Here is a 24272-nt window from a genome sequence, read left to right on the forward strand (position 1 = left end):
TATGCAATGCATACTAGCTCATTATGCCTTTGTCTTCCAGATTTTATTTTTTTTGCGAGTATACAACCGCTTTAAGTACAGTACAAATGCCAAATCTGCATAGCGTCATGGTCCCGCCGATGATAGAAAATCACAGCCGCTGGAGGTGCTCACCGGGCTGGAGGAGATGTAGAGGTGCTCCGCCCCAAAGCTGACATCACTTCCGCCCAATACCCACAGCGGTCCTGGAACTTCTCCTCCAGTCCTGCCAGCATCTCCAGGAGCCGTGATTTTAAACTTGACAAGATATGTACTTAAAGCGGACCTTCAGTCATTTTTTCATCTTTCCATCTATTAAATCTTCTGCTCTTGTCGTTTTAACTTTGGATAGTAAAACATTTTTTTTCTGCCAGTAAATACCTCATACAGCCCACTTCCTTTTTCTTGTCTGGTCATTACCCTAGGCTTATGACATCATGCACTGCTCTCTCTCTCACTCTTGTAGGAGTCTGCCAGGAAGGGGGGGCGGGGGTGAGTCATAAGAGTGCCAATGAGAGCTGCAGAGCTGGAGGTGTGCCTCTGTGGGTCTGTAAATCCAGGAAGTGAACAGGAAGCAGCTTCAGCTGCCCACAGTTAAAATGGTTGCAACCAGACTCAGAGGAGGGAGATTTCTGCAGCATATTTGGCAAGTACAGAATCACAGTATATATAAAATAATATGCAAAGTGGTTGGAAGGAAGCTTCAGAATAGCAAAAGATGTTATTACAAATTATGTGAGCAGACTGCAGTTCCTCTTTAATGTGAGTTCTAACATTTTTAATAAACTGCCCATTAGATGGTGCTTCTCTTTCCAAACACACACACACAGGAGCGGTGGGGAATAATGCATGCAATTCGGACAGGAATCGCAGCACATTCTGTTCTTTGCAGTGCGATTTGCACCCATTTATTTTGTATTGATGTAATTCGCACCAGAGTATCAGTACTCGGTATTGGTGAGAACTTGACCGAAAGTTTGTACTTGCCAATAAAAATAAAAAAAACTATCGGTGCAATCATAACCTAATAAAAACCTGCTCTAATCCACCTCTACTGTATCTAAAACCCTAAAAAGGGCTCAGTTACACCATGCCCGTGGTGGTGCATTGATCTGACTAGATCAATGTAGGCTCAATGCAAGGGCATGTGTATATACACACACACACACAACTCTTCTGGGAAAGCTGTCCAAAGTTTAGGAGTGTGTCTATGGGAATGTTTGACCATTCTTCCAGAAGCGCCTTTGTGCAATCAGGCACTGATGTGGATGAGAAGGTGTTCTATTGGGTTGAGGTCAGGACTCTGTGCAGGTCATTCCTCCACCTCAAACTCGCTCATCCATGTCTTTATGGACCTTGCTTTATGCACTGGTCCAAATCATATGGTGGAGGGGGGGGGGGGGGGGAGGATTATGGTATAACCACTCTATTTCTGTGATGCACAAAAATTCCCAGAATCCTTCTGCGAGGGGGACCTGTCTGGGCAGTGCAAAGAGTCAAGACAGAAAGATTCTGGGTGAGGGATACATGTGCACAGTGTGGAGAGATCTTATCAAGAACCTGCTTCACAGAAGGATTCTGGGAATTTTTGTGCATCACAGAAATAGAGTGGTTTAGATGAGAGTGTTTCACACTCACTACCTGCATTCGGATCGATTCGCAACCGCATTCCAGTTCCATCCTTTTCTATGGGAGTCCCAGAGTCCAGCATTTGAGTTTCAGGTTCTGGTCTCCAATCAGCTTGATTGGCCCACTGCCCCTTGGCACGTGAGTCCACTATGGTATATAGGAGTGATAAAGCCAGGCAATTAGCATGTTCAGGAGGAGCTCAGCAATGTCTTGTAGCTCACAGAACAGGTTACAGATCTGCACAATGGACTTGGCCAAGTTGGCTCTTTGCTGCCACCCAATGGTGACATTTTATTTGTTGTTATTTTTTTGGGGGTTATTTTACAATAAAATAACCGTGAAATAGCAATTGTAATTCAGCAGTCCAGCAAATTACTTTCTCTGTAGAATGGATCTGACTTTGCAGAGGTTGCTCAACATTTAAAAAAATAAAAATCACAAGATTTCCTTTTTCTACTTTCATCTTTTGTACCATTGAAAAGTATAACTGATCAGAAATACAGACGACACAATTAATATAATGCAGGAGGACCCCACAAGGGGTGGTACAGCTGTACATACATAAGGATAGGGATCTTTATTTCAGCCATGTGACTGTGACTTTCCATTATCATTCCACCTGGCCAACTATATACAGTATGTGAATCGAGCATATGCTGTTTCTTAAAGTATGACAAAACTTTTTATTAGCTTTGGATAGAGTGGAGAGAGATAAGAACCCCTGCCAGGTTTTTATTGTTGTCTGTGCCCCTGTTAGAGAAATTCAGCCTCTTTAATTGTCCTGTTTACCATGATCACCAAGACTCAAAGTGAAAGAAACCGAGTGCCGGTGTTGTGACAGATACAGTCCGCCTAACGAAAAGTGTCCGCTCTAAACTACGCAGGCGCAGCACGGAGTTTCGGAAAACCTCTGAAGATGAACGGCGCCTGTGCCGTGAGTCCAGGTGCAAGCCACACCATCCAAGTGGACATAGGGCTGCTCGGCTCTTTTTATTCTAACCCTATGTCCACTTGGATGGTGGGGCTAGAACTTGGACTCACGGCGCAGGCGCCGTTCCTCTACGGATATTTTCGGAATCTGCTTGTCCTGTGTACTGCGCATGCGCAGTACACAGCGGACACTATCCGACAGGGGACACTATTTGACATGACACCCGAATGTCTTCAGGAAGCTATGTACAGCACCCTGCTGGTTCCTCCCACCAGCCATGATCTGCTTGTGTTTAGTCAGAATCAGGGACCCGTCAGATTAGGAAACAGAAGTGATGTTCCATCAGCTGCGCATACGCTCCACCGCTGCCAGGTTTGCTAATCTGACAGAACACCTGCAGTCAGAAGAAGGCAGTGGACATTTTACTACACCCAGCATTTCAAAGTAATTGTATCAATAAAAGGGAGCATATATAAATAAATACTAGTATATTGACATCTAAAAAGGTTTAGCGCTGAGCAGTGCAGGATGTACCAACATGGCCTCTGCCACCTTCCTACTGCTGGTGTCCACTTTCTTACAAAATGGAACATCCAAAAACCATCACAGATGTCAATATATATATATATATATATTTTTTTTTTTATTTAAATTTTTTAATTTTTTCTCCACTTTATTGCTAAAATTACTCTAAAAAATTCAAGACGTAGATGGGTGTATTAAGATGTCCACTGCTGCCTTCTTCTGACTGCAGGTGTTCTGTTAGATTAGCAAACCTGGTATTGGTGGAACGCATGCGCAGCTGGCGGAACGTCACTTCCGTTACCTAATCTGATGGGTTGTTGAATCTGACGGAACACCTGCATTGCAAAGAGAAGCTCATAGACCCAGTGATGACATCACTGGGTCTAAAATAAGAAATGTAATGACAATGAAGAAGCTTTATTTAAAATAAACTGTCATTAGAACATTAATAGGGGTGGGGGGTGAAGCAGAGAATGAAAAATATCAGCTCATGGGATCTGGCAGGTCATTTGGCTGTGATGATCCATTGCATGCATGTTAGGTCTTCTCTATCCTGCTGACCACAATAAAAGAGCTTTCTGGAGACCACAGTCAGGTCAGAATAGGCCTTCCGAGCACATCTCTTCCACCCATAAGAAACCACTGTAATCCTACTTTTCAAGTTGCCGCCAAACACTGCTATCCGGGTCCACGTTAACCCCAGCCACCACTGTTCAACGCCACACCACATTGGCTTTTTACCCAGGTCCCATGAGTCACACAATGGCCTCCGGTGCCCAGCTCAAAATTAACCAAAAGAAAAGTCTCAAGACAACTATATATCAGAGGCCAATCACTATGAAACCCAACGATTAAGAGACAGGCAAATGCTAAACCTAATTCTGAGATTGGAGGCAAATTCAAGAGCAGGTCCACTTCATGCCCAAAGACCTACTGACCAGACGAAGCACCTCCAAAACCTATTTTCCAGGTTTCCCTGCTGTCCAGGTCAAAGTCAGCCTCAACCAATGCTGTTCAAGATTTTCTATCTATGAGGCTTCATCCCCAGGTCCCATTTATGTCCCACCATCAGGAAATGACCAGTCCACTGCCAGCAGATTCCAGAAGACTAATCACATGTGGGCTGGGTGGGTTTGCTTCCTGACGGTGCACTATGCAAGTCCCCGCCTGATGGAACACCTACCAGAATCACATAACCAAAGCAGTGCAGGATCTGGCTGATGTCTGTGAGGAACAGTTTAGTGCTGACACACTGATACATCAGGTGGTATGAATGTAAGAGAGACGGGGTGTGTCTAGGAATTCCTGTCCTGCATCATCAGCAGGTGTTCCCAGATCATCAATTAAAGGCAATGGGCTGGGGAACTACAGCAATGCTTTGAAGAAACACTAAAACCCTGACCCAGCAGTGTACTCCCTGTATGTAATTCAAGGCTTCATTTTCCATTTTGATCCTAACTCCACTACGTAGGCTACGTTTACACTTGCAATTGCGCATGTTTTTACTGCTTCCCGGTAAGTTGAAAAGACAGCAGAGGGGGAGCAGTAAATATAAATTTTTCATATGGCCAAAATGATCCCCCGTGTCTTATTCAGTGCACAGTACCGCCAGCCAAATGTGACCTATTTAACTAAATGGGGGCACCCCGCAATCTTGTACAATCCATGTGGCACTCTGGTGTAGGAGTTTAAGGAGACAAAACAGACAGGGACAGACAGAGAGGAGGTGATATATTGCCTCTTCACTAGCTGTCAAATGCCCTCCGAAGACCGATCCAATGCAGATCAATCTTCAGAGGGCAATGCAAATCAGGCCTTAGTTAGTCACTGACTTGGGACAAGTGAGTGTGTATCAGGTGTCCTAATGCTTCTCTGAAACAAAAACTTGTGCAAATCAGTGATTTTCTTAGTAGTAAAGGATAAGGGTGACATACATAAAGAAGTCACCAATGACAACATGATGAATGTCAGGGGGAACCTTCTGGGTTTGGCAGCAGAATTTCTTCTTGTTAGAACTCTATGGTGTTGGTCATCTTGCATTAGCGGGAGCCCAGAGTCCCGGGTTTGCAATATTTACATTTTTAGCATCCTTGATAAACCTTTACATATAATTTGAAATCTAAATGATAGATAGAACATTGCATTCTGTTAAAATTAAGCTTTTTATTGAAAAATTTGCTTTAAATATTATGACAGAATATCTTGGCATTCTTTAAAGTATTCAGAAACTTTAGAATAGTCTTTACATAAAATACAAAATAAAAGCAGAAAACCAGTGATATCATTCGGTGTCACTGTCACCCTCACACAAATCACGTCATCCTCCTCATATCTGGCTGGAGGACTTAAATTACTTTGGTTTCATCTTTGTACAATTTCCAAACAAACATAAAAAACAACATAAATAACTCTGTAAAAAAAGAATTTTTTTTTTTGTAAAGCTGTGCTACAGAATACGGTGCAGGAAGAGGTCCTGCTACAAAACATGGTGCAGGATGAGTAGAGTTGCCACTTTTTTTCAAGCCAAACCTGAACACTTTAGAGGTGCACAGTAATTTTTTTTTTTTTTTTGGATTTATAGGATTGTTACAGACCTGGAACACTTTTGGGCACTCCAAAGAGAATAGTAATGTGGCGTGCATAGTGCCCCCGCACCCTCCAATCAAGCCGTGTTCTGAGCCGTGTTCCTATTTGAATAATGTGTCCGGGTGTCAGGAGAACTGAAACCCGGACACGATTCAAAACCCAGACGGTCCGGGTGAATCCCAGACAGGTTTCAACCCTAAGGATGACTCTCTGCTACAGAATGTGGTGCAGAATGAGGCTCTGCTATAGAACACAGTTCAGGATGAGGCTCTGCTACAGAACATGGTGCAGAGTGAGGTTCTGCTATAGAACACAGTTCAGGATGAGGCTCTGCTACAGAACATGGTGCAGAATGAGGCTCTGCTACAGAACATGGTGTAGAATGAGGCTCTGCTGCAGAATGTGGTGCAGAATGAGGCTCTGCTATAGAACACAGTTCACGAGGAGGCTCTGCTGCAGAATGTGGTGCAGAATGAGGCTCTGCTATAGAACACAGTTCAGGAGGAGGCTCTGCTACAGAACATGGTGCAGAATGAGGCTCTGCTATAGAACATGGAGCAGGAGGAGGCTCGGCTGCAGAATGTGGTGCAGAATGAGGCTCTGCTATAGAACGCAGTTCAGGATGAGGCCCTGCTACAGAACATGGTGCAGAATGAGGCTCTGCTACAGAACATGGTGCAGAATGAGGCTCTGCTATAGAAAACAGTTCAGGATGAGGCTCTGCTACAGAACATGGTGCAGAATGAGGCTGTTCTACAGAAAGCAGTTCAGGATGTCTATCTACTGCAGAATGTGGTGTAGTATGAAGCTCTGCTGCAGAACACAGTATGCAAAATGTGCTACAGAGTGCAGTGCATGATGAAGCTTGGCTGCAGAACAGGGTACAGGATGAAGCTCTGCTGTAGAGTGATATAGGAGACTCTTCTACAGATAAAGATGTGATGAACAATACTGCGCTTTCTGGCAATGATAAAAATGAATCAAGAACTAAAACATCCTTGCACTGCTCTGATTGGAGGTTACAGATAGCTCCTCCCTTGTATGCACATTCCCATGTCCTGGAGCAGTATTATGGAAACTCTGTATAACCTCTTAGATTGTAAGCTCTATCGAGCAGGGCCCTCTGATTCCTCCTGTTTTAAATTGTATTGTAACTGTACCATCTGCCCTCATTTTGTAAAGAAAACTGTTGGCACTATATACAGTATCTCACAAAAGTGAGTACACCCCTCACATTTTTGTAACTGTTTTATTATATCTTTTCATGTGACAACACTGAAGAAATGACACTTTGCTACAATGTAAAGTAGTAAGTGTACAGCTTGTATAACAGTGTAAATTTGCGGTCCCCTAAAAATAACTCAACATATTAATGTCTAAACTGCTGGCAACAAAAGTGAGTACACTCCTATGTAATAATGTCCAAATTGGGCCCAATTAGCCATTTTCCCTCCCCGGTGTCATGCGACTCGTTAGTGTTACAAGGTCTCAGGTGTGAATGGGGAGCATGTATGTTAAAATTAGTGTTATTGCTCTCACCCTCTCATACTGGTCACTGGAAGTTCAACATGACACCTCATGGCAAAGAACTTCCTCAGGATCTGGAAAAAAAGAATTGTTGCTCTACATAAAGATGGCCTAGGCTACAAAGAAGATTGCCAAGACCCTGAAACTTTAATAGGACAGGTTCCACTCAGAACAGACCTCACCATGGTTGACCAAAGAAGTTGAGTACACGTGCTCAGCGTTATATCCAGAGGTTGTCTTTGGGAAATAGATGTATGAGTGCTGCCAGTATTGCTGCAGACGTTGAAGGGGTGGGGGGTCTGCCAGTCAGTGCTCAGACCATAAGCCACACACTGCATCAAATTAGTCTGCATGGCTGTCACCCCAGAAGGAAGCTTTTTCTAAAGATGATGCACAAGAAAGCCCACAAACAGTTTTCTGAAGACAAGCAGATTAAGGACATGGATTACTGGAACTGATAAGACCAAGATAAACTTATTTGGTTCAGATGGTGTCAAGCGTGTGTGGCGGCAACCAGGTGAGGAGTACAAAGACAAGCGTGTTTTGCCTACAGTCAAGCATATTGGTGGGAGTGTCATGGTCTGGGGCTGCATGAGTGTTGCTGCCACTGGGGAGCTACAGTTCATTGAGGGAACCATGAATGCCAACATGTACTGTGACATACTGAAGAAGAACATGATCCCCTCCCTTCAGAGACTGGACCGCAGGGCAGTATTCCAAAATGATTACGACCCCAAACACACCTCCAAGATGACCACTGCTTTGCTAAAGAAGCTGAGAGTAAAGGTGATGGACTGGCCAAACATGTCTCCAGACCTAAACCCTATTGAGCCTCTGTGGGGCATCATCAAATGGAAAGTGGAGGAGCACAAGGTCTCTAACATCCACCAGCTCTGTCATGTCATCTTAGAAGAGGACTCCAGTGGCAACCTGTGAAGGTCTGGTTAACTCCATGCCCAAGAGGGTTAAGGCAGTGCTGGAAAAGAATGGTGGCCACACAAAATATTGACACTTTGGGCCCAATTTGGCCATTTTCACTTAGGGGTGTACTCACTTTTGTTGCCAGAGGTTTAGACATTAATGGCTGTGTGTTGAATAATTTTGAGGGGACAGCAAATTTACACTGTTATACAAGCTGTACACTCACTACTTTACATTGTAGCAAAGTGTAATTTCTTCGGTGTTGTCACATGAAAAGATATAATAAAATATTTACAAAAATGTGAGGGGTGAATTCAATTTTGTGAGATACTGTAAATTCTGTATAATAATATTAATAATAACGAACATGCAGATGTCCTCGACTGCAAGTGGATTGTCATAGTACCCTCAGCTGTATGCAGACCTCCAGTGTTATTTTATATGCCTCTAAACACCCCCAACCCTCCACTGTGCCACCTCTGTGTCCTCCATCATTAAAAACTGCCTAATGACGAGTAGAACCCAAAACACAGAACCAGATTCCAATCCATTAGAAATCCTGAGTCCCTGTCCAGTTCTGAAATAGATTTGTACATTCTGGCACCACAACATTACTGCTGAAACCCAAACCACAGCCTAGGGCATGCGGAAGTTCACTTCTAAACACTGCGCCAATCTGCATCATCCAATCAAAGTCTTGCATAACTAGCATTTCCTACCATTTATGATTGGTGCGTAAAGCTCCAGGCAAATTTCCCTGGGTGCAAATGTTCACATATACCTCTACAGTGGGGCCCCTTTGATATATTAATCTAGTGGCTTACTTTAATATTCTTGGCTCCAAAGAGATTTGAATGAAGATACAGAATAGGCCAGTAGGAGGTCAGGAAGAACGCAATGATTGTACTCATAAAGCAAGATATTGGGCATCCTTTGAGGAACTACAAACCTCAGCATTCTCTGCAAACCTCAGACACACATCTCACTCCTTACTTCCTTTTCACACTAAAATAAAGCTCAAAAAATGTATAAAAACGGATATAGAAAATTCCAATATACTTAGAGGTCATTTAAAGCCTAACTGAGCATTCAGTTTAAATCAGCTAAATACATTTCAGGGGCAAGAAAAGCCTGTCACCTGCCAGCATTCTGCAGAGAAGGACCCTTGCTCTCTATGTGAAAACACTGGTCTCCCTGCAGAAGTCCCACAAACCCCCTGCTGAGTCAGAGCTAGAGCTCTCCAATTAAGAAGCACACATTTTACTGATTGCAAAGCTATAGGTTGGACTCAGCAGGGGGCATGTCAGCCCTTTGCAGAGAGACCGCTGCTTCCATACAGGGAGCAAGAGTCCTTCTTTGCAGCATGCTGGCAGGGTACAGGCTTTTCTACTCAATGCCTTTTAAAGAAAAACACTAACTTTTTGTTTTGATGCCTCCGAATGTATTTAGCTCATTTAGTTAGGCTGTACATTTTTTTTAAGGATTGTCAGTAGAAAAAAAAAAACACTTGACTGTTCCCATGAGCTGGCTTCTTCTCAAATGTCAATATGCTGCAGCAAAAAGGATAAAATTACAAAATATAAAAAAGTAAGGATTCGAGTCTGCTCGGCTGTGAATATAAAACAGTGCTTTGGACAGTGATGGGTCATTTCACAAATGTGAGAACTTTGCTGGGAGGGTCTGCAGGTGATAGAACAGATATGGATGCATTGTAAGGACACGGAGGGAAAATCCCATCGGCCATTATAATCCAGCTTGTCTTGGGAAATCAGAATACATCGCCCATATCGGTGCGGAATGAAAAACTTTTAGATCAACGTTGGCTGCTTAGTCTGGTAAACATTCAGTCATAAATAATACTGAGCCGGTTCACACCAAGGACCCTGCCTGACTCTGAGCTGGAACCATAACGGGCACGGCCCCCATGCGCACCAGATTGGACGGAGTCACCCCAGACGAAATGTTTAAATCCTTCCTGGGAGCTTGCTGTTCCACACCGTTTGTCTTCTGGGTGGAGCTTCTGTTTGTTGGCACGGCAGTAGTGTAGTAGTTGCCATTTATTGGCGCCATGTAACTGGGCAGGGACTGGCTGGACATACTAGGGGTCGGTGTTGTGACTCGGCCTCTGTCGCTGATATAGGGGGGTCTGTAGCCGGCAGTGCTGCCTGTTGCAGTATTTATGGAGGTGGTGTCAGAGGGGGACTTGGGAGGGTAAGGCTTGTGGTCCCGGTTGCTGTTCATGGAGGATAGGGTGCCATTTTTGAAAGTAAGCTCTGACCCATTTGCCTTGGCCCAAGTGAGTGTTTTCGGGGCCGCTGCGTCCTCCCTGAAAATAAAGCAGAGATATTAAAACGAGCAATTCAATTCATTATACCTGAAAAGATAAGAATACATCTTACATGGAAAGTACTGTGTATTTTCACTGAGCAGAACTCAAGCAAACAAAAATATAAAATAACTAACCCATTAGCAGCTTTTTTTTGCCATTTAATCCTGTGTTGCCTTACACATTACTCTTTTTCATTAGCAGATGTCCTCAATCTTCTGGGTTGAGTATCATCCAACATCATTCAAACCACTTCCACTGAGCCCAGTTCATCATTGGTGGACCAGACAGCATAGACTCGCTGTGCTACTGCACTAAACTGAGCCCCCACGTCATTATGTGAGCACCATTCAAAGCAGCAATAAGTACCGCTGACCGCCACCTCCAGAGGAGAAGAGGAAGGACCTATGAAGCCATCAGAACAGCCAGATGATCCTTAAGCCCCATACACACTATCAGTTTTTCTGCTGAGTTTTTCCTTCGGGTTTACTAAAACCATGTAGTGCAAGGTCCTGCCTGATTGCACACAAATTGAAACTCCTAAGGTTTGACCTCATATGGTTTTGGTAAATCTGAAGGAAAAACTCAGCAGAAAAACTGATAGTGTGTATGGGGCTTTAGAATAAGAGATATTTGATTTTCTTTTTCTTTTTAAGTCTGGTGGGGAGTTCGTGGGTGGAATTTCTGATGTGACTGTCAAATATGCAGAAAAGAAACAAATTGTGACAAAACATATACAAGAGCAAATCCTTTTTAAACTTTCACCCTTAATTTGTACAGAAGCAAAATAAAGTACAGGAACAGGTCTGTGAAGTTGCTCAGTGAGCGCTCCCAGAACAGCTATTGCTGATGATCCTTACTTAATTTCATTCTCCATCTCATCCTGAGCTTCCTTCTTCTGCCGTCGGTATAAATAGATCAAAACAGTTATCAAGATGGCAAGGCAGCACAGACCGACAATCGACCCGACCACAGCTCCGACTATGATGGCCACTCTGGACGCTGGAATATAAAAGAGTGTGTGTTAGGAGAACACTGCCAGGCTACATTTCCATTCAAACCATCCTTCACAAATTGGTGTTTTTTGCCTTTTTTTGATCTCTCTCCCCTCTCCTGTGTGGTCCTCCAATTAGTCTTGGTGTGAAGCCCTCATGTCTAGCAGTCCCTTTACCTCTCCCAAGCAGCCTAGGCTTCATGTACACATAGCCTATTATGACTGGTGGACACAGGAAAACGCAAAAGGTGGCAAAATCGCTCCACGTTTTGCGGCTGGCGGTCAAAATGTTCCTATCCTGAACGTGATTCTTCTGTGTTCAGGGGAGGGAGAGCGAAGGTCCCCTAACCCCAGCAGGTTAACCACTTGACCACTGGGCACTTAAACACCCTTAATAACCAGACCAATTTTCAGCTTTCGGTGCTCTCGCATTTTGAATGACAATTACTCAGTCATGCAACACTGGACCTATATGAAATTTTTGTCCTTTTTTTCACACAAATAGAGCTTTCTTTTGGTGGTATTTAATCACCGCTGGGTTTTTTTTTTTTTGTGCTATAAAAGAAAAAATACCGAAAATTCTGTAAAAAAACGAATTTTTCTTTGTTTCTGTTAGAAAATTTAGCAGATTAGTAATTTTTTCTTCATAAATTTTGGCCAAAATTTATACTACTACATATCTTTGGTAAAAATAAGTACAAATTGGTGGATATTATTTGGTCTTTGTGAAAGTTATAGAGTCCACAAGCTATGGTGCCAATATCTGAAAATTGATCACACCTGAAGGACTGACGGCCTATTTCAATTCTTGAGACCCTAACATGCCAGAAAAGTACAAATACCCCCCAAATGACCCCTTTTTGGAAAGAAGACATTCCAAGGTATTTAGTAAGAGGCATGATGAGTTTTTTGAAGTTGTCATTTTTTCCCACAATTCTTTGCAAAATCAAGATTCTTTTTACTTTTTTTTTTTTTTCACAAAATTGTCATATTATCAGGTTATTTCTCACACACAGCATATGCATACCACAAATTACACCCCAAAACACATTCTTCTATTACTCCCGAGTATGGTGATACCACATGTGTGAGACTTTTACACAGCGTGGCCACATACAGAGGCCCAACATGCATGGAGCGCCATCAGGTGTTCTGGAGCACCCAGGACAATTCTGACATTTCTCTCCTACATGTAAAAATCATAATTTATTTGCTAGAAAATTACATAGAACTCCAAAACATTATATATGTTTTTTTAGCAAACACCCTGGAGAATACAATGGTGGTCTTTGCAACTTTTTATCTCGCACGGTATTTGCGCAGTAATTTTTCGAATGCTTTTTTTTGGAAAAAAAACTGTTTTGTGCTTAAAAAAAAAAAAAAACACAGTAAAGTTAGCCCAATTTTTGCATAATGTGAAAGATGAAGTTACGCTGAGTAAATAGATACCTAATATGTCACTCTTCAAAATTGCACACGCTCGTGGAATGGCGGCAAACGTCGCTACTTAAAAATCCCCATAGGCGACGATTTACATTTTTTTTACTGGTTATATGTTTTGAGTTACAGAGGAGGTCTAGGGCTAGAATTATTTCTCTCGCTCTAACGTTCGCAGCGATACCTCACATGTGTGGTTTGAACACCGTTTTCATATGTGGGCGGGACTTACGCATGCGTTCGCTTCTGCATGCGAGCACATGGGGACAGGGGCGCTTTAAAAAAAACATTTTTTTTTATTGTTCATTTTACTTTATTTATTTTAGTTTGACATTTTTTTCCCCAAAAATAATTTTTTTGATCACTTTTATTCCTATTACAAGGAATGTAAACATCCCTTGTAATAGGAATATGGCATGACAGGTCCTCTTTACAGTGAGATGTGGGGTCAATAAGACCCACATCTCACCTCTAAGCTGGGAAGCCTGAAAAAAAAAAAAGATTCTGGCTTTGATCGTATTAGCGATTCGGTAGAAGCACCGGAGGGCGGAGGGCGGCGGGAGATGTCTATGGCTGGGTATTGCAGGGTATCACCGACTATGGCTGGGTATCTCAGAGCATGGTGTTGCAGAGTACTGCGTTGCAGAGCATTGCAGGGTATTGACGGGTGTTGCAGAGCATTGCAGAGTGTTGCAGGGTATTGGCGGGTGTTGCAGAGCATTGCAGAGTGTTGCAGGGTATCGGCGGGGGTTGCAGAGCATTGCAGAGTGTTGCAGGGTATCGGCGGGGGTTGCAGAGCATTGCAGAGTGTTGCAGGGTATCGGCGGGGGTTGCAGAGCATTGCAGAGTGTTGCAGGGTATTGGCGGGTGTTGCAGAGTGTTGCAGGGTATTGCAGAGCGTTGCGGAGTGTTGCAGGGCATTGCGGAGTGTTGCAGGGCATTGCAGAGTGTTGCAGGGCATTGCGGAGTGTTGCAGGGCATTGCGGAGTGTTGCAGGGCATTGCGGAGTGTTGCAGGGCAATGCGGAGTGTTGCAGGGCAATGCAGAGTGTTGCAGGGCAATGCAGAGTGTTGCAGGGCAATGCAGAGTGTTGCAGGGCAATGCAGAGTGTTGCAGGGCATTGCAGAGTATTTGCAGGGCATTGCAGAGTATTTGCAGGGAATTGCAGAGTATTTGCAGGGAATTGCAGAGTAATGCAGAGTATTTGCAGGGAATTGCAGAGTAATGCAGAGTATTTGCAGGGAATTGCAGTGTAATGCAGAGTATTTGCAGGGAATTGCAGAGTAATGCAGAGTATTTGCAGGGAATTGCAGAGTAATGCAGAGTATTTGCAGGGAATTGCAGAGTAATGCAGAGTATTTGCAGGGAATTGCAGAGTAATTGCAGGGATTTGAGGGGTTAATTTTCGGTGAGCAGCGATGTGGGCACTGCAGATGCAGCCCACATCGCTGCTGACACCGATCTCTTCCCCCTCCGCTGTACCGATCGGTACAGAGAGGGGGAGGGAGGAACCGGCGTCATAACATGACGCCGGCTTGTTTACAAGTGATCACTCCGTCATTTGACGGAGCGATCACGTGGTAAACGGCCGCGATGAGCGGCCGTTTACCGTGATTCGTGATGCGCCAGGTCCACTGGACCCAGCGGTCACGGATGCTCTCGTGTGCGCGCCCCAGGGGGCGCGCGAGAGCAGAATTCTGGGAGGCCGTTAATTAACGGCCTCTTAGAGTTAAACAACCGCCCTGATGCCGTTAATCGGCAATGGGCGGTTGTTAAGTGGTTAAGTAACGCTGAAAAAAATGTAGTAAAATAAAGCATGTGGAAACAATTGTGCAAATGTTCAATTCACTAGTGCTGCGTACATATGACTGGACTTTCCGGCAGACTAGGTCCGTTGGAATCAGCCCGTCGGACAATCCGATTGTGTGAGGGCTAATCCGATAGTTTTTCCTAAAAAAAAATCAGACAGACCTAGAAATAGAACATGTTTCAAATCTGTCCGACGGACTCAATTCCTATCAGGAAAACCGTTCGTCTGTAAGCTGGTCTGACGGACCAAATACAACGCAAGGGAAGCTATTGGCTACTGGCTATTGAAGTTCCTTTTTTTAGTCCTGTCTTACGTCATCACATTCAAAACGAAAGGACATTTGAACGGACTTATGCCGCGTACACACGGGCGGACTGTATGGCGTACTTAGTTCGTCATACAATCCGACGGACAGTTCGTCGTACTTTCGACTGAACGGACTTGACCACACACGGATGCCCAAACAGTCCGTCGAAAGCTTGCACAATGACATGTACAGCACGTACGATGGGGCTAGAAATAGGAAGTCCAATACACAGCAAAGCACCCTTCCGCCGTGTAAATCCTTTCTGGGCATGCGCCATTCTTAGTCCGTCGAACTAGCATACTGATGAGCGGATTGTCCGCTGAAACCAAAGTACGACGAACAGAATTTCGAAAAATCCTAAATACTTAGTACGCCAGACTGCACGCTGAAAAAGTCAGCTGAAGCCCACACACGAGCGGACTGTCCGCTGAAATGTGTTTCGATGGACTAAGTACGCCATACAGTCCGCCCGTGTGTACGCGGCATTAGTCCGTTTGTGTGTGGCCAAATCCGTTCGTTTGGCAGTTCATCGGAACTCCGCCGAAAGTCTGTTGGGAAGACCGTCGGACCTTTTCTGCTGGAAAGTCCGGTCGTGTGTACGTAGCATAAGAATTGTGCAGCAAATAAGGACCCTGAAATTTGACGCAGGGTTCCCCTTAATATCCATACCAGACCTGAAGGGCCTGGTAATTGAATTTGGGGGGAACCCAATGCTTTTTTTTTTTATCAATGACTTTCAATGACTGTTCTCTGTATTACGGGGTGCCGACAATTCATTATAGCCGTGAGTGCTTTTAAATTACTTTTTTTCCTGCAGAAATGACACTTTGTGCAGGGACAGTTCTAAGCATGGCAAACATGCGTCCCTTTACAGGTATACTATACACAACCCCCAGGTACGAAATTTAAAGGAACATTACACTTTTATTGTTTCACTTTAAGCATTATTAAAATTACTGCTCCTGAAAAAGCAGAAGTTTTTAAAACTTTTTTTTGCATTAATACATGTCCACTGGAGCAGGACCCAGGTCCCCAGACACTTTTTATGACAATAACTTGCATATAAGCCTTTAAAATTAGCACTTTAGATTTCTTCCATAGACTTTTACAGGGTGTTCCGTGGCTTCCAGCTAATTTGCCGCGAACACCCCAAATTGTTCGCTGTTCGAACGGGCGAACAGACAATGTTCGAGTCGAACATGAGTTCGACTCGAACTCGAAGCTCATCCCTATTGCCGGCATGTTTTCTTTGCATTCAGCTGGCAGCAAGGAACAGAGTCATCTGTTGTTAAGGACACGGTGGCCGGCTTCCCAGGCCCACTCCTCAGCAACCAGCTATTGGGGGGGGCATGCTGTTTCGTACAAATACCGCATGTGATACTGTCAGCAAAACCTTGGTGATAATTATTGCATGTCTTTTTACTCTCTGTTCTGTTTGTGAATTGGATTTACTGCATGTTTTTTTTGGCAATATTTACAGGCATATTTTTAATTTTGCCGTAAATGGTGTGGCCCTCTTATTCCTCCTGAGCAGTCTTCTTATTCCTCTTTCTAAACAGCCCTCTTGCTTCATCCTGTGTGGCCCTTTTACTCCTTCTGTGCAGCCTTCTCATACCTTCCTGAGCAGCCCTCTTATTCCTTCCTGAGCAACAATCTTATTCCTTACTAAGCAGCCCTCTTATTCCTTCCTGAGCAGAAATTTTATTCTTTCCTGAGCAGCCCTCTTATTCCTCCAGAGCAGCCCTCTTATTCCTTCCTGAGAAGCCCTCATATTCCTTCCTGAGCAGCCCTCATATCCCTCCCAAGCAGCCCTCTTATTCCTTCCTGGGAATCCCTCTTATTCCTTCCTGAGAAGCCCTCATATTCCTTCCTGAGAAGCCCTCATATTCCTTCCTGAGCAGACCTCTTAGGCCGCGTACACACGGGCGGACTGTTCGCCCAACCTTGTCCGCTGAACAGTGTTTGGGCGGACAGTCCGCTCGTGTGTGGGCTTTCAGCGGACAGTTTCAGCGGACAGTTGGACGGACAAAGTCTTTCGGAAATTCCGAAAAACTGTCCGCTGAAACTGTGTTTGAGCGAACAGTCCGCCCGTGTGTAGGCTACTTTCGAAATGAGCAAACTGTTCCCGCTCGGAAAGTCCGCCCATTTCGAGCGCGTGTACAGGTAGGCGGGGCCCGCGAGGGAGACGTCGCGGGCTCCGCCGCCTGGAATGGGCTTAAAGGGGAACCCCAACGCCGAAAAAAATCGGCGTGGGGGTTCCCCCAAAGTCCACACCAGACCCTTGTCCGAGCACGCTACCCGGCCGGCCAGGAAAGGGGGGCGAGCGAGCACGCCCCCCCTCCTGAGCCATACCAGGCCGCGTGCCCTCAACATGGGGGGGTGCCTTGGGGAAGGGGGGGCCGTGCGGCCCCCCCACCCCAAAGCACCTTGTCCCCAATCTTATTCATCCTGAGCATCCCTTTTATTCCTCCTGAGTAGCCCTCTTATTCCTCCCGAGCAGCCCTCTTATACCTTCCTGAGAAGCCCTCATATTCCTTCCTGAGCAGCCCTCATATTCCTCCTTAGCAGACCTCTTATTCCTCCTTAGCAGACCTTTTATTTCTCCTGAGCAGACCTCGTATTCCTCCTGACCAGCCCTCTTATTCCTCCCGAGCAGCCCTCATATTCCTTCCTGAGCAGCAATCTTATTCCTTCCTGAGCAGCCCTCTTATTCCTTCCCGAGAAGCCCTCTTATTTCTTCCTGAGCGATATTTACAGGCATATTTTAAATTTTGAGGTAAATGGTGTGGCCCTCTTATTCCTCCTGAGCAGTCTTCTTATTCCTCTTTCTAAACAGCCCTCTTGCTTAATCCTGCGTGTCCCTTTTACTCCTTCTGTCCAGCCTTCTCATACTTCCTGAGCAGCCCTCTTATTCCATCTGAGCAGCCATTTTATTCCTCCTGAGCAGCCCTCTTATTCCTTTCTGAGCAGCAATCTTATTCCTCCTGAGCAGCCCTCTTATTCCTTCTGAGCAGCAATCGTATTCCTTCCTGAGCAGCGCTCTTATTCCTCCTGAGCAGCTCTCTTATTCTTTCATGAGATGCCCTCTTATTCCTTCCCGAGCAGCAATATTATTCCTCCTGAGCAGCCCCCTTATTCCTCCTGAGTAGCCCTCTTATTCCTCCTGAGCAACTCTCTTCTCCGTTCCTGAGCGGGCCACCGCCTGTAAAAGAGCTACAAGAAGGCGCGGTGGCCCGGCAGAAGAACCGAAGGCGGCGACAGAAGAACGGAAGGCAGCGGCGACAGAAGACCGGGCCACCGCCTGTAAAAGAGCTACAAGAAGGCGCGGTGGCCCGGCAGAAGAACCGAAGAGGGGGACAAGACCCCCGAAGTCGGGAGAAGAGGCCGGCGGCGGGGAGGAAGAAAGCCGGACTCCTCCGCTAGTAAAAGAGCTACACACAGATAGCGGAGGAGTCCGGCGAGAAGACCCCCGAAGACGGAAGACCCCCGGAGCTGTGCAATAAAATATTTTTTCCCTGTGTTGTGTTTTTTTTTGTACTTTATTTCACAGGTGAATGGGTAGGGGTACATTGTACCCCATACTCATTCACATAGGGTGGGGGGCCGGTATCCGGGGGCCCCCTTCTTAAAGGGGGCTCCCGGATTCCGATAAGCCCCCCGCCCGCAGACCCCGACAACCAACGGCCAGGGTTGTCGGGAAGAGGCCCTTGTCCTCATCAACATGGGGACAAGGTGCTTTGGGGTGGGGGGGCCGCGCGGCCCCCCCTTCCCCAAGGCACCCCCCCATGTTGAGGGCACGCGGCCTGGTACGGCTCAGGAGGGGGGCGCGCTCGCTCGCCCCCCTTTCCTGGCCGGCCGGGTAGCGTGCTCGGACAAGGGTCTGGTGTGGACTTTGGGGGAACCCCCACGCCGATTTTTTTCGGCGTTGGGGTTCCCCTTTAAGCCCATTCCAGGCGGCGGAGCCCGCGACGTCTCCTTCGCGGGCCCCGCCTACCTGTACACGCGCTCGAAATGGGCGGATTTGCCTCCTCCTTACGTGGGCGAGTCCGTTCATTTCAAAAGTTGAGCGAACTGTTTGGCAAACAGTTCGCTGAAACAGTCCGCTCGTGTGTGGGCAAGTCCGCTCATGCAAATTTTGAGCGGACTGTTTGCCGAAACTGTTTGACGAACAAGGTTGGGCAAACAGTCCGCGCGTGTGTACGCGGCCTTATTCCTCCTTAGAAGACCTCTTATTTCTCCTGAGAAACCCTCTTATTCCTTCCTGAGCAGAAATGTTATTCCTTCCTGAGCATCAATCTTATTCATCCTGAGCATCCCTTTTATTCCTCCTGAGTAGCCCTCTTATTCCTCCCGAGCAGCCCTCTTATACCTTCCTGAGAAGCCCTCATATTCCTTCCTGAGCAGCCCTCATATTCCTCCTTAGCAGACCTCTTATTCCTCCTTAGCAGACCTTTTATTTCTCCTGAGCAGACCTCGTATTCCTCCTGACCAGCCCTCTTATTCCTCCCGAGCAGCCCTCATATTCCTTCCTGAGCAGCAATCTTATTCCTTCCTGAGCAGCCCTCTTATTCCTTCCCGAGAAGCCCTCTTATTTCTTCCTGAGCGATATTTACAGGCATATTTTAAATTTTGAGGTAAATGGTGTGGCCCTCTTATTCCTCCTGAGCAGTCTTCTTATTCCTCTTTCTAAACAGCCCTCTTGCTTAATCCTGCGTGTCCCTTTTACTCCTTCTGTCCAGCCTTCTCATACTTCCTGAGCAGCCCTCTTATTCCATCTGAGCAGCCATTTTATTCCTCCTGAGCAGCCCTCTTATTCCTTTCTGAGCAGCAATCTTATTCCTCCTGAGCAGCCCTCTTATTCCTTCTGAGCAGCAATCGTATTCCTTCCTGAGCAGCGCTCTTATTCCTCCTGAGCAGCTCTCTTATTCTTTCATGAGATGCCCTCTTATTCCTTCCCGAGCAGCAATATTATTCCTCCTGAGCAGCCCCCTTATTCCTCCTGAGTAGCCCTCTTATTCCTCCTGAGCAACTCTCTTCTCCGTTCCTGAGAAGCCCTCATATTGTTTCCTGAGCAGCCCTCTTATTCCTTCCTGAGAAGCCCTCATATTCCTTCCTGAGAAGCCCTCATATTCCTTCCTAAGCAGCCCTCTTATTCCTCCTGAGCAGCAATCTTATTCCTTCCCGAGCATCCCTCTTATTCCTCCTGAACAGACCTCTTATTTCTCCTGAGCAGCCCTCTTATTCCTCCCGAGCAGCCCTCTTATTCCTCCCGAGCAGCCCTCTTATTCCTCCCAAGCAGCCCTCTTATTTCTCCTGAGCAGACCTGTTATTCCTTTCCGAGCAGCCCTCTTATTCCTTCCTGAGCAGCCTTCTTATTCCTTCCTGAGCAGCCTTCTTATTCCTCCTGAGCAGCCCTCTTATTCCTCCTGAGCAGCAATCTTATTCCTTCCTGAGCAGCCCTCTTATTCCTCCTGAACAGCAATCTTATTCCTTCCTGAGCAGCCCTCTTATTCCTCCTGAGCAGACCTCTTAAGCCCCATACACACTATCAGATTTTCTGCTGATTTTTGTCTTCAGATTTACCAAAACCATGTAGTGCAAGGACCTGCCTGATTGCATACCCATTGAAACTCCTAAGGTTCGACTTCATATTATATGGTTTTGGTAAATCTGAAGAATAAAATCAGCAGAAAATCTGATAGTGTGTATGGGGCTTTATTCCTCCTGAGCATCCCTCTTATTCCTCCTGAGCAGGTTTCTTATTCCTTCCTGAGCAGCCCTCTTATTCCTTCCTGAGCAGCCTTCATATTCCTTCCTGAGCAGACCTCTTATTCCTTCCTGAGCAGCCCTCTTATTCCTCTTGAGCAGACTTATTCCTCCTGGGCAGACCTCCAGAGCAGCCCTCTTATTCCTCCTGTCAGCCCTCTTATTCCTCCTGAGCAGGTTTCTTATTCCTTCCTGAGCAGCCCTCTTATTCCTTCCTGAGCAGCCTTCATATTCCTTCCTGAGCAGACCTCTTATTCCTTCCTGAGCAGACCTCTTATTCCTTCCTGAGCAGCCCTCTTATTCCTCCTGAGCAGACTTATTCCTCCTGGGCAGACCTCCAGAGCAGCCCTCTTATTCCTCCTGAGCATCCCTCTTATTCCTCCTGAGCATACTTATTCCTCCTGGGCAGCCCTCCTGAGCAGCCCTCTTATTCCTCCTGAGCATACTTATTCCTCCTGGGCAGCCCTCCTGAGCAGCCCTCTTATTCCTCCTGAGCAGCCCTCTTATTTCTCCCGAGCAGCCCTCTTATTCCTCCTGAGCAGCCCTTTTATTCCTTCCCAAGCAGACCTCTTATTCCTCCTGAGCAGCCCTCTTATTCCTCCTGAGCAGACCTCTTATTCCTCCTGAGCAGACTTATTCCTCCTGGGCAGCCCTCCTGAGCAGCCCTCTTATTCCTCCTGAGCAGCCCTCTTATTCCTCCTGAGTAGACTTACTCCTCCTGGGCAGCCCTCCTGAGCAGCCCTCCTGAGCAGCCCTCTTATTCCTCCTGAGCAGCCCTTTTATTCCTTCCTGAGCAGCCTTCTTTTTCCTTCCTGAGCAGCCTTCTTATTCCTCCTGTGCAGACCTCTTATTCCGCCTGCGCAGCTCTCTTATTCCTTCCTTAGCAGCCTTCTTATTCCTCCTGATCAGACCTCTTATTCATCATGAGCAGACTTCTTATTCCTCCTGAGCAGCCCTCTTATTCCTCCTGAGCAGCCCTCTTATTCCTTGCTGAGCAGCCTTCTTATTCCTTCCTGAGCAGCCTTCTTATTCCTTCCTGAGCAGACCTCTTATTCCTCCTGAGCAGACCTCTTATTCCGCCTGCGCAGCCCTCTTATTCCTCCTGAGCAGCCCTCTTATTCCTCCTGAGCAGCCCTCTTATTCCTTGCTGAGCAGCCTTCTTATTCCTTCCTGAGCAGCCTTCTTATTTCTTCCTGAGCAGCCCTCTTATTCCTCCTGAGCAGCCCTCTTATTCCTTCCTGAGCAGCCCTCTTATTCCTCCTGAGCAGCCCTCTTATTCCTTGCTGAGCAGCCTTCTTATTCCTTCCTGAGCAGCCTTCTTATTCCTTCCTGAGCAGACCTCTTATTCCTCCTGAACAGACCTCTTATTTCTCCTGAGCAGCCCTCTTATTCCTCCCGAGCAGCCCTCTTATTCCTCCCGAGCAGCCCTCTTATTCCTCCCAAGCAGCCCTCTTATTCCTCCTGAGCAGACCTGTTATTCCTTTCTGAGCAGCCCTCTTATTCCTTCCTGAGAAGCCTTCTTATTCCTTCCTGAGCAGCCTTCTTATTCCTCCTGAGCAGCCCTCTTATTCCTCCTGAGCAGCAATCTTATTCCTTCCTGAGCAGCCCTCTTATTCCTCATGAGCAGCCCTCTTATTCCTCCTGAGCAGCCCTCTTATTCCTCCTGAACAGCAATCTTATTCCTTCCTGAGCAGCCCTCTTATTCCTCCTGAGCAGCCCTCTTAAGCCCCATACACACTATCAGATTTTCTGCTGATTTTTGTCTTCAGATTTACCAAAACCATGTAGTACAAGGGCCTGCCTGATTGCATACCCATTGAAACTCCTAAGGTTCGACTTCATATTATATGGTTTTGGTAAATCTGAAGAATAAAATCAGCAGAAAATCTAATAGTGTATATGGGGCTTTATTCCTCCTGAGCAGCCCTCTTATTCCTCCTGAGCAGCCTTCTTACCCCTTTTTTTTTATCAGTTCTTGTAACAGACCTGGTGATGTTTGTGTGAAAGGACCCTTACTCCCCCCCATCAACCATCATAAACCCAACATTTTGAGATGGGAATGAAGGACACCTACTAAGAAACATTGGTAGGCATAGGACACGCCCCTGCCACACACCCTTAAAGGAGAATTAAACAACAACAAAAAATTAATTAAATCCAAAAGGTCTTTTTTTTACCACTACTATTCCTTTATATTGGCTTTTAACATGTACAAATGCAACAATTTAGAAATGGGATGAAAGGTTTAGCACTGGGAAACACTTTTTGAAAGATAAAAAGTGCATTTTACATACCACTATATAGATCAGACCATAATGAGAGGGGAAAGAGGGACAGAGGGACATTGCTCCAAATCAGGGACAGTTGGGAGCTATACATATCAAAGCTCCACCAATGATCTGCGGGCCTGTGATAACGGAACCACAGTAGCAGAAGACACATGGACCATGTACAAGCCTCCTGGAGGTCCTATGGTCTGAGTATCAGCTCTGGTGACAAGATGAGGTGCACAAATAACATTACACAGGTACACTTTAATGGGGCTCATTTATGTTATAGGCAGCATTTTACAGTGCATGCACCCACCTGAGGTCACCTCCATTGTGATGTTACACTCCGCCACACCGGCTGTGTTCTTGGATGTACACACATAAGTTCCACTGTGTTCGCTGGTAATATTTGTCAGAGTTAAAGTCCCCTTCACAGAATCTACAACGAGAAAAAAAATGTCCATGTCTAAATTAAATCATAACCCATTTGTAGGAGGAGCCCAACCAGTGTTTCTGAGAGCTGAGTAAACATATGGATACTTAGACTTTGTCCATATTGTACAAATTGAGTGTTGACAGAAATTAGACAGCAATAGACAGAAAAAGAATCCCCTTTTTTTGCAGGTTTATACACTTCTTCCAGCAGAAGAGGGCGCTGTTTATCAGCAAGTTTCTTTCCAATTGTAATATTGAGGAGCACTTGAACACTGTGGTCCCCAAATATGCTTGAAGATATCTGGCTGCCAATGGGAGTTCCAGGAAGCTGACAGAGGAAACACTGTGAAAGGGGAAACCCATACCTCCCAACATTTTCAGATGGGAATGAGGGACACCTACTTGCAAATGTATGTAGGCATAGGACATGCCCCCCTGACACACACCCTTAAAGGAGAATTAACCCAAAAAAAGGTTACATAAATTCACAAGGCCACTCTTATTCCTTTATATCGGCTTTTAACATTTACATATGCAGCAGTTTAGAATTTAGATGAAAGGTTTAGCACTGAGAAACACTTTCTGAAAGATAAAAAGTTCATTTTATATACAACTATATAGATCACACCAAAATGAGGGACAAATGAGGGGGAAAGAAGACAGAGAAACATTGCTCTAAATCAGGGACAGTCCCTTGAAATCAGGGACAGTTGGGAGCTGTGGGGAAACCTACTCTAACCCTTCTCAGCAGGTACCTCTTCCTAACGCTACTTCTGCTCTCTCCCTATCC

General features: G+C 45.7%; 1 protein-coding gene across 1 annotated transcript in view; it reads right to left on the reverse strand.

Annotated features, from left to right (window-relative positions):
- Nucleotides 1-5246: 5246 nt before the first annotated feature.
- ESAM (endothelial cell adhesion molecule) overlaps nucleotides 5247-24272 on the reverse strand; it is a 138730-nt gene continuing 119704 nt past the window's right edge. The window contains exons 5-7 of the mRNA XM_077457776.1: nucleotides 23364-23486; nucleotides 11324-11465; nucleotides 5247-10463 (exon numbers count right to left, since the gene is read on the reverse strand). Of these exons, the coding sequence (XP_077313902.1) occupies nucleotides 10007-10463; nucleotides 11324-11465; nucleotides 23364-23486 (722 nt within the window). The 3' untranslated portion in view covers nucleotides 5247-10006. The remainder of the gene's footprint in view (nucleotides 10464-11323; nucleotides 11466-23363; nucleotides 23487-24272) is intronic.

Source organism: Lithobates pipiens, unplaced genomic scaffold (genome assembly GCF_037356315.1).
Source record: "Lithobates pipiens isolate NorthernLeopardFrog02 unplaced genomic scaffold, aLitPip1_a1.2 Scaffold_27, whole genome shotgun sequence".
Classification (NCBI taxonomy): domain Eukaryota; kingdom Metazoa; phylum Chordata; class Amphibia; order Anura; family Ranidae; genus Lithobates; species Lithobates pipiens.